Source organism: Lepisosteus oculatus, chromosome 11 (assembly GCF_040954835.1).
Source record: "Lepisosteus oculatus isolate fLepOcu1 chromosome 11, fLepOcu1.hap2, whole genome shotgun sequence".
In the NCBI taxonomy this organism is placed as follows: domain Eukaryota; kingdom Metazoa; phylum Chordata; class Actinopteri; order Semionotiformes; family Lepisosteidae; genus Lepisosteus; species Lepisosteus oculatus.
Genome location: NC_090706.1, coordinates 7,075,861 through 7,089,632, shown reverse-complemented (window position 1 = coordinate 7,089,632; position 13,772 = coordinate 7,075,861). Strand labels below are relative to the sequence as shown.

Below are 13,772 nucleotides of genomic sequence, written 5' to 3'. Positions count from 1 at the left end.
CTGCTGCAAGCAGCAGCAGTCTCTGACTTAGGCTGGCTCTTATATTTCAGCACAGGACAGGAAGTCTCTCTCAGCAGGTGTCTTGTTCCAATTAGAAACAGCTGAAGAATCAAAATGAATATTGCCATAGTTTTTCCTTGAGCCAATAAAAATGAGTTGGTAACAGGCTATGGTAAGCCGAAGTCCAGATCTTAGTTTCCGGCTAATTGGTTTTTAGTTTTGCTTCGGATTTGGTGACTAAGTGTTTGGACAGCTGTTTCAATATGCTGTTGAGACAGAGTTTGAGAAAGCTCTCTCTCGGTTACCGCAGTCGTCTTTGCTATTTTTCAAATTACAGGACAAGCAAAGCTGGGCCTGGCTTGTTCTGCCTCTATATAAAACTACGTTGCTGATGTGAGTGATGTTGGTGGACCAGTAGGTGGCGCTCCTCCCTCGGGGCCAAAGCAGTGCTCCAGTCCACTACACTGTGGACTTTGTGTGATTTACATCACACCTTTAGAGAATGCGCTTTACAGGGCTTTAAATGATCTTCATTTCAACTGACTCTCTGCTTTTAACAAGGAGCAAAGCTGTTGATGGAGAGGGGCTGTTGTGAGCAACCTGTAATTCAATTACATCAACAGCAGATTTACTGCGCCTTACTAAATTACTTGAAATGCTTTTAGGATCTTTGTTATCCAAGGGTGAATAGTGAAACTGAAGTAGAAATTTGGCCCTTTGTAATTCAGAACCCTTTTTTCCTGCGCCGTCCTAGTTCACCCTTAAGCATATTACTGATTATGATAAAGCGTCCATTTTAAACTCAGCCTCTCGCTCTCTGGCATGGTATGTGCTAAGGTTTAAGAAAGCGTGACTTATGCAAAGTTCGTGGACTTGCTTGTTGCTAGGAAACCCTTTGTTTTTTTGGGACAGAAAGAAACCTGGCGGAATAGGGGCGGAGCCACGCTTGGCAGCGCTGTACTGTCAGGACGGGACAACACGCAGTGCACGTGTAGCAATTAAAAATGTTGTATAATAGAAGGGATTTCTTTGTGCACCATGAACATCCATTTATCGGTTCATAAAGATAGTTTAGACCAATTATAACGCCTGCATATCTAACATTTAAAGATTTATTTATAAATTGTAGTCTGTTTTGTACATTGAGACACTCTCCATAAACTGTTGACATGTAATATTTTATATTCCGTAAAACGTAGCAATCGTGGAGAGGACACACATAGGAAACATCGTTTAGGTGAGAATTAACGACTCAACGACCGTGGCAAATTTACAAAAGTAATGCTCCAGTTAAGAAAAAAAATTGCTCCATTACTGTAATCGTATTATCTGAAAGAGCTGAAAGATACATTTCCTTTTTAGTGATAATAGCACATTTATTCTTCACGTTATCTGAAAGTGATTATCTATATCTAAAAAATAAATAGAATGGTTAAACGCTCTCTTAATTTAATTCAATCTAAAGTAGAACTTTTGCAGTAGTATAATTCGCTTTATCATGTTAACATTTATTATTGTTGATTAGGGGTGATTAAGTGCGTGTTTCGGGCAGGTATTTGTGGAGTTACTGTTTTTTATTCCATACAAGTCGTTACGACCTTTATAGTCCTCTGCAGCGTCATATACAGTATTAATGAACTTTCAGTCTTGTTTTTTTTAATTCTGCTAGACGTGGTTTTGAAGAATTATTTTCCAGCTTTACTGTGTAATAAACTTCACTGTTTCCCCGGATAACTACCACATAGAAAAGCACACGGGACTGAAAAACACGTGTATTTGAAAGAGGAAGAAGTACTGCCAAAATTAAAAGAAAGAATAAACTATTTTATCTTACATAATGTTACATTTCCTTATCTAAAGCAAACTGCGCGTTTTCATTTTTGATTGCCAACTTTTCCACGAGCGGTCTCCTTACTTGTATTCAGGGCCAACGTCTGTAACCATGTGTCATATAAACCATGAACCTTTGTAATTCAATTATTAAATTCTTAAATTTAACCACCCTGATGCGTAGCTTTCATAAATGACCCATATCGCCGGTTTAGTACAGTAAATGCGCTGCGCTGTGTGATTGAACTGTGCATATAAAATAGTTTCTTAAGCTCAAGCATGCATTGTACTATGCCTTAACATTCTGTTTTGTACTTTACCCTACTGTTACCGTGCTTTGTTACCGCTTTTGCAGCGTGCATCACAATCAGCACGGTAAGTCTCAAAAAACAAGCCTTGTTTTTTTTTTTTAAATGAGGAAGCACGCAGGAAACCGCGTGAAGTTACGGGGGACGCGTTCAAAAGAGACTAGCATCGTTGTTGCGTGCTGCTTGATGTCAAGTCGTCCCATCTGTAAACACCACTCTCCGGTACGCGCCTGTTCCAAACAAGCGTGCACAATAACGTGCCGTTCGTTTTCAAAGAACTACAGTTCTCCAGCGACGCACACAAGCCCGTGTAGCGTGACTTATCCCACTACGGCCGCAGCGCGCACCGTGTTTTTGAGGGAATTCGGGAATGCCTTTCTGGGTGGGAGGTTCCCGAATTAAGTGACATCACACATGACCGGCGGCGCATCCAATGACCGCACCGTTTATGGAGACGCGCAGAAGGCAGTAGGTGTGCACGGAGTGAACGGTGCTCGTGCAAAGACGCCCCTTCGGCTGCATTAATTATTCAGAAGAGGCACGCTACCCAATGGGAGGCTTATGTTAATCATACAGCTTTAAAGCGGTTAGCATGCCTTGCGCAAGCATTTTGGGTAAAGTATTCTGAGAGTGGTGGAGGCTGTGACGGAGTGGGAATTGTCTGTTTCGTTGGAAGCTCGTCTGTATCGCATTGAGTTTTTTTTTCTTTAAACTTTGCGGCTTAAAGCATCGACGGTCTTCTCGCTTTATACTTTGTCTTGGGGGGGGGGACTGGAACGTTTTCTGGAAAATTCTATTGAGGAAAAAGACTGAAATAGATATTTCTTTCTTAAATTGCATAGGTTTAATTAATTCAAATTGGTAAAGAGCGGATCGCGGACTGGTTTTCAGTTGTATTCATTAAAAAAAACAACAACAGGAAAAAGTCGAGTCTTGAGTTGCGGGGCTTGATCGCCATGTCCTCCGGTGATGTGTCGGAGCACAGTCCGCGGTTCAGTGTGCTGTCTTGGGAGCAGGTGGAGAGACTGGACTCCATCCTTGGAGAGACGGTCCCGATCCACGGACGGGGGAATTTCCCAACGCTGTCAGTGCAACCGCGACAAATTGTGCAGGTAAGTTTAGCGTCAGAAAGGTCAAGGAAGCGGGGCTGTGCTTTCATGACGTTTTATTGAAAAAGCGAGCCAGCGTTGGTGTGTATGGTGAGTATTGACAGAGCATTTATGAGTGCGTGCGCTGGTAAACGCTATTTAAAGGAAATGTAATCCGAGACAGCTCGATTATTATTGCGCAGTTTATTTATGTAGTTTTTTTTTACTAGTCATCCTTCTTCGCTGTAGTTGTTGACATTTTGTATGCTGTTGGTATTTTTCCCAGGCTCTATTTAGTTTTTATCTTGTTTTTTTTTTTAAAAACAAGCAAAAAACGTTGTTGGTTCTGCAACAGTCAAATTTAATTCTAACGGTTTCTTTTTTCCGTGCAGAGAGAGGACTTGTAGCTGTAAACGGTAACTTCGGCCAGAGGATGAAGTAGTCCTGTTCAAGGCTGTAGTTGATCAGCCTCCGGTGCCAGTTAGCGTCCGTGCATTCGCAGACTAGGCTGCGGGACGTCTTAATGTTCAGCAGCTGCGCGAGTTTTTAGCATCGTAACTTCGCAAATGAGATCACCCGGGCCGCTTTGCTTGGAATACAAGCCTAGGGCTCGACAATAATGTAACGAGATAATCTTGCGATCTTTGTATCCGGACTCAGCAGTCCTTAGCTTTCCCTTGTGACGCAGATGAGTTTCTTTTTCTCTCCAGCAGTTGTACAGTTCTTGGGAAGTGGTTGGTATATGAATAATTAATACACAATGTTATAACATTGTGTGTTCGGTAATGTTAGATAAGTTCCGGGATTTTCAGTGGTTCTTGAGGTTCTAGTTTAAACACACTGCAGGGTTTTAATCATTTTCGAATGGAGGGGGTCGGTGTAGCGTTTTAATTGCTGAAGGTGCACTAATTTGATGCATAGGACTTTTCTGTGGGAGATCTTGAAAGGTGTTCCTCGAGTTTAGAGGTTGCGTGGCGAAAAACCGGTAGTCGGTTTTTAAAGTTAAACCATATGAAAACAGTTCTGGATATTCGGCAAATCCACTTGAGGATTTCCCTTCCGGATCGGAACTTTTTTTTTCGTGTTTCTTGTCTGTTTTATCCAAGCTTTTGGCGGTGTGCCGATGGGAAAAAAAAAGAGATAACCGTCGGAGTGCTCGGCCATTAGCCGTGCTGTGGGAAAAGTCGCAGTCCCGGCCCCTCGGCGAATGGGGCTCCGGGGTGAATGTAGTGAATTTGGCAGGAGTTCCTATCAAATGTCTCATCTTGAAATGCTTACACTGTGATCTGTGACAAAGTAGCTTCGACACACACACACAAAACACGCGACGAGACGACAAGGACTGGCAGGAATCCAGCAACAGTCTTTAATTGTGAGTTTTATTTAGCTCTTTCAAGACGGCAGGTCAGTGTCCAGCTAGTCTGTGGAAGTTATGACGCAAGACATTGGACTCCGGAGAACACGATGGTTAAATGAAAGAAGGCCGGGTGTAATGTCTAACTCTGTCCACCCCCCTTTCTTTAAAGACGGCCGGTTGTTGACTAGTCGTGGCGAGTTGAATTTGAGAGCGATGCTATCTTGTGGTTACCACAGGGCTGAGGAAGCGTCAACTTCGGTTTTTAATGCGCACCGAGTTCCCATCCACTCTGTCGAGTGACTTCGTGGAACCTGGCTGTGGAAAAGGAAAACGGGACAGTTGTGAATGTCGTGCCGTGGGGGGGGGGGGGCGTAATATTGACGTTCCCCTAAGCCTCAAATTCCACTTTATACGTTTTTTTCCCCAAATTGAGAAGCATAGCTAATAATGGGTTAATCTCCCAGAAGCTTAATAACGTTAGGCTCTTCTCCAATTAAGCGTCAATAGACAGGCAAGTGTGTAATTATTGTAAAAGGAAAAAAGGCTACGTTATTAGCCTAAACTAATTTATAATTACGGCATGGGCAGTCATGGAGAAAGATGTCTTTCTATCTCACACACGTTCCCTGCGAGGCAGTCTCATTGTAGTCAAGTGTGGCACAAGGCTCTGAAGTTAAACTAATGTAAATTTAATCTAAAAGCCCTTGACCTTGAGAAAATTGGTGTTTATTCTTTCTTTTGGGGGGAGAGGGAGCCTCTACTAGTCTTAATTAAAAAAAGGCAGTCCTCACTGGTAGAGAAGAGGATCCAATAGCAGTCTTCAGAATCCCCCTCCCCCCCCCCCTTCTCACACCAAAACAATTTAGCCAGACTAACCAAAGGTTTAAGGGAAGTTACTGAGTGCAGTGCACTTGTATTGCTTCATAAGCAAATGGTTTTTCAGCTGTGTTTATGTTCCTGTATGCTCTTCCTCTCCTAAATATAAAGATGGTTAAAAAAGCATCTCATGCTTTATCTTCTCTGTAATTGCTAACAAAGTGTTTTTTTCTTTTTAAAAAAGGTCAGTATTTTGAGTGTAACCAGTGGTGCTGCTCCCCTGCAAGGAACAAATGGCAATGGGTCATTCTCTAAACATAGAACAAGGCCTGCCTCTTTATGAAAGGACTGTACCTCAAAAATACCATTTTGCTAATGAACTCCCTGGCAGCTTATTTCTCTTTGCCTGTTAAAATAAAGACCTGATTTTATGTAACTAGCGTGCACCTTGAGGAGAAATGTCTTTCAGTTATATAATGATTCCTAAGGTTCACAAGAGTGTAAAATCCTAGTAGCCCCTTGCAACTTAAACTGGTCCTCTAAGGGTGTTGAATGTGGATTTTCGGTCTACTTTTTTAGAGATTTGAGCTCATACCGACTTCTGCCTCAGCTGCAGCAGTAATACAATACAGGGTCCCTTCTCCAGACATGTACTCCCGTTTCTTTCCCTCTTATTTGAATTGTAGAATGACCTTTCCCTTCTCAGTGTGACCTGGCCTGAACTGTATCATTCATCTCAGTGTGAATGAATAGTCTTGACCTGGAGATCTGCCATTACGTCTGGTCTCCAAGTAAGTTGACAGTGAAAGACTGTAGTATGTGTGGAGTGGGTGGGATCCTCTACTGAAGGAAGTTATTTTTCTCCTGTTTCTGTACCTGGATCCAGGGTCATTGAAGTGGTAGTTTTTAAAGCATATGGGTTTGTGTTGTGGAGTAATGGGTTTTCAGAGCTTTGATTGTGCCTTAATTTCCCTGGGTTCTTGGTACAGCGGAAACTTGGGCCCTTGTTAGCCTCTGGGTTGTTAGAAGAAGACTGATGTTTCTGTTTGGTATCAATGTGTGTGTGTGTATAAACTTCCCCTTCAGTCATTCACATCTTCACATTACCCAAAGAAGAGAATGGAACAAGCTATTCAGACATGTTAGAGCTGATACCCTGGCTTCTGTCAAACAGCTGGATATAATCCTTAGGTCAGTTAACCATTAACCACCAGATAGGCTAAATGAGCCAAAAGGACTTCTGTCAGTTGTAACCTTTATGTTATGTGAGGACTCTGGCGCAAAGATGACATGTGAAACAAGGATTCTTTGTAGCAGCAAAAGTACCAGGTTATCATGCAAGACTGGACGTTTGTTTTATGACATTTCTCCCCAAAACCCAAACCCAAAGGAGCCATGCTGGAATCTTTGCGATGTTTGTATACACACACATTGTAGGCGCATGTGTTGGCATGAGGTGTGTATGGAGGACTGATCGGATATCTCTCTGATCTCCCGTGTCGTGCCCAAGTATTTGTTCTGGAAGAGCTCCACACAGTTGCAATGGCAAACTCAACATTGTCTTGATTTAAAATTGATCTCCTCACACGCAAGCTTCTTTTGGAAAGATGATGCCAGTTAAGGCTGCCTTGTGCATTCTGTAATAATCCTCCAAGAGTTAGGTGAAATTTCATTGAAATTGTAGTTTATTCACAATTGAATGGTTTTTGGTTTATAGTCAGTAGTCTGCAGTTTGCCAAAGGACAGGCTAGCATTTGATTGGGGGGGGGAGGTTTTAGGGACAGATCAACAAATTCTAGATCTTATTTGGACTTTTAAAGAGGCTTTTTGCAAAATCCCTCCAATAGTGTGTAAGATGTCCTGCCACAGGTTTGCAAACACAGGTGTGGCTATGAAACAGCCCTGTCCAGAACATAACTGGACACGACAATCTAGTCAGCTACTGAAGGGATAAGGCAGAGAGAGATTACCTTTGGTCACTGGAAGTAATTGTATAAATCGGTCATGTGTAAATGAAAAACCTATTGGAGAGTCAAGTCTCTTGGAGCCTTGAGTGGAGGCACTTTGTACAAAATGAGGCGATTATGGTAGCCAACGTGAGTTATTGGAATGCCACCTCCTTTCCCATTTATAATCTTAAAGGGCTATGGGCAGTGAGTGTGTCACTGTGGTGTTTAGTGGGCACCTGCTGTCTTTCAGAGAGCTGTGTAGAGCCCTCTGGGTGTTTGAAATTGGCTTGAGCTCTATAAAAACCTTGCCTTCTGTGCTTCTGAATTGTGGTATCTCTCCAGCTGATAATTTGAAGGCAAGTTAAACCTGGCCTGGAACCACATCAGGAAAACTGGAGTAGGTGTCAGACTGTTGGTCTGATCTGCCATGTCTGCGGAGTTCAGTCTAAAGGAGCTGATGTGCATTGTAATCAGGTGTGTAAGTCAGTACAGTACTGTGTTCAGTCATGTCTAGGTTTGCGAACTGGCTGCACCCGTTTTATTTGTAAACGGGTGTAATGGGCAAAGTCTCTGGTCTTGCTGTGGTGCTCTTGAAAACCAGGGTTCCAGGTCAGATTTTTCTTCCCCTGCAGCAGAGCCACAGCCGGCTTGCTGGCTGGTAGACTTGGCTCCTGATAGCTGTGGGAGGGAGGGGGGGGGGGGGTGGACTGCCCAGGTGGTGGGGGCGCTGAACGCCACAGCCAGCGTTATGTCACAGTCTCATTGAAGAGGTGAAATACAACTGGCACATGCCCATCTGCTTTTCCGAATTTTGCGGCCATCTCTGGGCTTCAGCCGCTTAAAGCACATCCTGAATGGAAGGCAGTGATGTCGTGTGAGCACGCTGCCCAGCTGGTGGAGCGAGCACGTGGAAGAGTCGAGCTCCTTTGGGACCCAGAGCGGGCAGAGGAAAGAAGGATAGCGAGCAGTGTGCCTGGCCCGGGCCCTGCAGAGCCACTATCCGGGTTTTCTGGGTCTTCCTTAAATCGGGTTCTTCAGACGTGGGCCCGTTTTTGGTTAAGCTGTTCAGTGAGTGCTGCAAATGAGAATCCCAACGATCCTCTGCATCTGAAGGGTTGCTGCTGGCCAGTCCTGACTTCTTTGGTTCAGTTGACTTTGTGATTGCCTCCAGCACGTGGTCCGAGTCTTTCCGGACTGATGCCTCAATGCCTCCACTGCAGCTGTGGCAGACTTTAGCCTGGCTTCATCCCTGCATTGTATTACCAGGATATTAACGCTCGTGGAGTATAAATATGGATATGGATTAAAAGGAAACATTTTCTTTCCATTTAGAGAGGCCGACAGGGTAGAGCTTCTTAGGAGAGGCCACCAGTGCCTTTTTATTTCACCTTGACACAGTTTGGCATACGTGAACTTCCAAAGTCAGTGTATATTGAACAGCCAGTTTGTTAGGTGTATTAAGGTTGAAATTTAATCCAAAAGAGCTTTAATTGGTTGATTTTAAAAGAAAAGTATTTGGGGAAAAACCTCTTTTTATTTATGGCACCTTAGGGTATTTGGACAGGTCAGCCACTTATTAAAACTGATGTGGAAATTATAAATAGGTACATCGTATTATGTGACTGACCTGATCTTGCAGAGAGGGTTAGGGATAAGTCTGTCCTGACTGTCTGTGTCCGACTTAACAGAGTGCATGTGAGGAGAAGGCAGCTGTGGGTTTGGAAGTGTGGCCAGCCCTGCTCTGACACTTTGCCCAAAGGTTTGATCAGGTGTTCCCTCATAGTTTCATAAACCAATACAATGGATGCTATATGGCCCTTCTTAACCGTTGCAGCTCCAGCTACAAATCTGCAATTGAGGATTAGGACAATTAGTACAGCAGTTAAGGAACTGCCTGGAGCAAGGGTCTGGGCCAGAGTGACTCCGACTTGCCACAGGTGAAACAGCATTGCCTTTGAGTGTGCTTCCTGAGACCTTATTTGCTAAGGGCTGCAGGTTTTTAGTTTACAGGGCTGTCGTAAAAGAATCATGGGGTGAGGTTCCAGTTCTGTGGGGACAGTTTTTGTTGCTCCCTAAAAAGCAGTCAGTATTGGGTTTACTCTGGTAGCAATACACTGTAGCTAAAAGAGGTTTAGAGCATGAAGTTGCAATAAGGCCCTGTGCATTGGAATCCTATTGTTTTTTAATTCAATCTAAAACTCCAAAATATGATTGCACTTGGACCACAGAAAGTTTAGTACTCAACTGGACTTGGGTTCTGCCAAATAGTTTGGAAGTTGAACCTTTTCTCTCCTCTGATCTCCAGTACCTGTCAATGCTGCGGAGGCTTGGTGTTCAGCAAATCGTTGGAAATGTTTTGAACAATGCTGTGTGGTCTGGAGCTGAAATTAAAGCACTAATATCAGAAGCAGTGGAATGGCACATTTGTGTTGCTGTGGTCTTCTTGCTTCCTGGAACTCCTTGCTTTTCTGGGGGCGATAAATCACCTGTGGGTATGGACTCCACCAGCAGTTCTTCATATGGAAATGGCTATATTGAGACTCTCATGACTACAGGTTATGCTTCTGTCCTCTGAAACAAGATCTCCACGGGGCTGTAAAAAATCAGCCTGGGAATACTGAATGGGATTCATTAGAAAGTTTAGGAGGAAGGTGCAGATTCTCAAGATATAGGTTCTGTCCTGACATAACTAGTGGCAAAGACCTTGTCATGCTTTAACCAGATCAATAGTTACAGGCATAGGCAGCAATATCTTGATCTTTGATGCTTCTTAAGCATATTGAGAAGTCCCATGTTTTGCAAAATGCTAGTCATTAGTGATCTGTGCAGTTCAGTGCACTGAAAGTGTTTCTTAAATAAGCGATGAAGGTCAGGGTTGCGTCAGTCTGGACGGGAGACAGATTGTGGTGAACGATGAGGTGGTTTGTGTTGGCCTTTGAGTTTCGGATTCCTGTGTCATATCTATTGATGACAGGTGGCGTAGCTCAGTGGATGAAAGGTCAGTATGGCTTCTTGGGCAATGAAAGGGAATGAGGAGGGGAGGCTGCGAGGGCCGGGAGAGAGCTTTTCCTTATATATCCCTAGAGGGACTGCAGTGGTCAAAACACATTCCTTTCTCAGCAGAAGCATGTGCAACAGTAACTGGTGTCGTCATGTTAGGGTTAAATGGTCTCCCCCCGACTTCCAGGAGCTGAGAGTCTCGCTCTGGTCTCTTAGAACAGCCTTCTTCAAGGAAACTCGGGGGAGGGCTTCTTGAACTCTTCTTGGTAGGTCGTCATGTGAAATAGGGCCAGAAGGTGGCAGTGGTGGACATTTCATATTCCCAAGACTAGCTCGTAGAAGAACACACACCTTGCTGATCCTTCATGTGTGGACAATGTTACACCTTTTCTGGGAATTAAAAAACAAAAATGAACTTGATTCAAATTTATCTGCATTGGACTTCCCGAAAAACTCTCCCCACCCACTTCAGTGCAATGTCCCATGTTTTAGCGAAAGAAAAGCAGTGCTCCAGTGTATACCAGTGTTAAATTGTTAGTTTTACCGTCTTAAGACCCATGCTTACAGGTAGTCTAAGGGCTACATCTTTCATGTAATAAATAAGGATTTATGAATTCATTATGAATCTGTGATCCTAGGTAAAGCTTGCGCTGCTGGTATGTTTTAGTGTATTTCTTGCCATTTTAATGCTATTTGCTTAACATTTAAAACTCTGCTTCACAATGAGCTGAACCAACTTAACCAGCCGCTCTCAGGTTTATGACTCCTCTGAGCACCTGAGTCCTGTTGTGTGAAGCTTTAAAGACGGCATTCAGCTCCGGGCACAGCATGCTGTTTTAGACACTGACAGTGTAGCCCTTGGTTTGTAGGCGGCTGTGTGGAATAGTTCCGAAGGGCCAGGGTTAGTTTGGCCTAAAGAGGCCGGTCTTATTTCTTATTATTGGCAAACCTGAAAACTGGTATTTTCACTTCTCAAAATTGCATTTTTCACTTTCCGTACCTCTGACTTGCTATTGTACGGAATTTTGTCTGTAGACGTCTGAGGTTGATTTATTGTGGGCAGTATGATTTGTTCTCTGCGCGGCCTACTCATTGAAATAAGAATTTAAGAGGCCTGGAGGTGGAGTGGACACTTCTGTCATACTGTAGGATACATCTAGCAGGTGGAGGTAGATGAATCCATGTGGGTGTGAACTGCAGGCGTCTGTTTTGCCCTGACTTGCAAGGTCCCATACGGGACAAGGTGTTTGATCTCCTCTGATTCTCATCCTTAAGAAGGATGTTTCTAATGATGTCCTATGCTGTTTGTCCCACTGCTTCATGCTTGACTTAATTTTGACCTCAGATCTTGTTCTTCCCCATCTGTTCCTCCTCAGGTAGTGCGAAACCGCCTGGAGGAGAAGGGGATCCCCGTGAGGGATGTAAAGCTGAATGGGTCGGCAGCGAGCCACGTGCTGCACCAGGACAGTGGGCTGGGCTACAAGGACCTGGACCTGATCTTCGGGGTGGTTCTTCCCAGCGACAGGGAGTTCCGGGTGGTGAAGGACGTGGTTCTGGACAGCCTGCTGGACTTCCTGCCCGCCGGCGTCAACAAGGACCGCATCACTCCCCTGACCCTGAAGGAGGCCTACGTCCAGAAGCTGGTGAAGGTGTGCAACGAGACCGACCGCTGGAGCCTCATCTCCCTGTCCAACAACACGGGCAAGAACGTGGAGCTCAAGTTCGTGGACTCCTTGCGGCGGCAGTTCGAGTTCAGCGTGGACTCCTTCCAGATCGCCCTGGACTCGCTCCTGCTCTTCGACAAGTGCTCCGAGGCCCCCATGTCCGAGAGCTTCCACCCCACCGTGTTGGGCGAGAGCATGTACGGGGACTTCGAGGAGGCGCTAGAGCACCTGCGCCGAAAGACCATCGCCACGCGCAGCCCCGAGGAGATCCGGGGCGGGGGGCTGCTCAAGTACTGCAACCTGCTGGTGCGCGGCTTCCGGCCCAGCTCGGAGGCCGAGATGAAGTCGCTGCAGCGCTACATGTGCTCCCGCTTCTTCATCGACTTCCCGGACATCGGCGAGCAGCAGCGCAAGCTGGAAGCCTACCTGCAGAACCACTTCGTGGGGATGGAGCACAAGCGCTACGACTGCCTGGTCACCCTGCACCGCGTGGTCAACGAGAGCACGGTGTGCCTCATGGGCCACGAGCGGCGGCAGACCCTCAACCTCATCTCCATGCTGGCCCTGCGGGTGCTGGCCGAGCAGAACATTATCCCCACCGTGACCAACGTCACCTGCTATTACCAGCCCGCCCCCTACGTCCGGGACATCAACTTCAACAACTACTACATAGCACACGTGCAGCCGCTGGTGTCCCCCTGCAGTAATTCTTACCAGACGTGGCTGCCCTGCAACTGAGGAGTGGAGCCGGTGAGATGGAGATGTACTGATTGGGGTAGTCGGGGTTGGGGTGGGGGGTTTGGGGAAAAGTCTGCTCAGAGCATCGGCAGCAGTCGCATTTCTGACATTTTCCATTATAGAAGGAGAACGCAAGGAAATTTCTTTTTGCCAAATGTGACGTCTTTCTGCGTTTGAACTTGTACTGCTGTATATCTGACTTGAGCCGATTAATTAGATATATTTTTTTGGTTTTTCTTCACAGGACTTCGGTTGTCGTGGTGTGGATGTTTAAGCCCGAGTGGTCCCTTTTCAGATGTAGCAAAAAGGTGGTGTGTGTGCGTGTGCGTGTGTTGGGGGAGGGGATTGAAGCGATTGTGCCCCTCCCCCCCCCCCCCCCAGTGTAAAGTTAATGTTTAAAAAAAAAAGTAAATATAAAATGCATTGTTGCGTTTTTTCAAAAAAGAAAAAAAAATCTTGAGACAGTTTTGTCTGCTCTTTTTTTGTGGTGTTTTTTTTTTTTTTAAAGGACATTCAAGGACCAAAGATTTTTGTTGCTGGTTGTGTTTAAAGAGGGGAATGTTGAAACTCTGTGATTCCAAGTGCCTAAAAAAAAAACCTCTGTAAAGTAAGCTGTACTGTATTGAGATTTTTATCTTCTAGGTTACTGTAAATCTCTATTTTCAGGGACAGTGGCGTTCCATTTCAAGTGATTAAAAAAAAAACTAAAACCCCACATGTCTGTACGTAGTAATTTTTTTAGCTGTGACTCTTTTGTGAACATGGTTTATTCTTTGAATATTGAGTTTTGCTTAATAGGCAGTTAAGTTGTTTTGGGTGGGGGAAAAAAATGTTCCAACATGGTTGCAACTTATTTCCTACTTGTGAATAAACTTTGCTCCCCCCATCACATTAAAGCAATCTTATGTATTTTAAATGTTTTAAAATGTCACACTTTGCAAAATGGACCCTTGGGCTTGTATTCAATACTTATGAAAGTGTATTTGATCTGAAACTGCTCAGTGCCTGTAGCTTTCAGACAT

At 44.7% G+C, this 13,772-nt stretch overlaps 1 protein-coding gene across 1 annotated transcript; it reads left to right on the top strand.

The window, feature by feature from the left end:
• The first annotated feature begins 2,736 nt into the window (after nt 1-2,736).
• Nucleotides 2,737-13,465, top strand: tent5ba (terminal nucleotidyltransferase 5ba). The gene is made up of 2 exons (XM_006631268.3): nt 2,737-3,250; nt 11,725-13,465. Exons 1-2 carry the CDS (start codon nt 3,095-3,097, stop codon nt 12,748-12,750), a joined length of 1,182 nt encoding a protein of 393 aa, XP_006631331.1. The 5' UTR covers nt 2,737-3,094; the 3' UTR covers nt 12,751-13,465.
• Nucleotides 13,466-13,772: the final 307 nt, after the last annotated feature.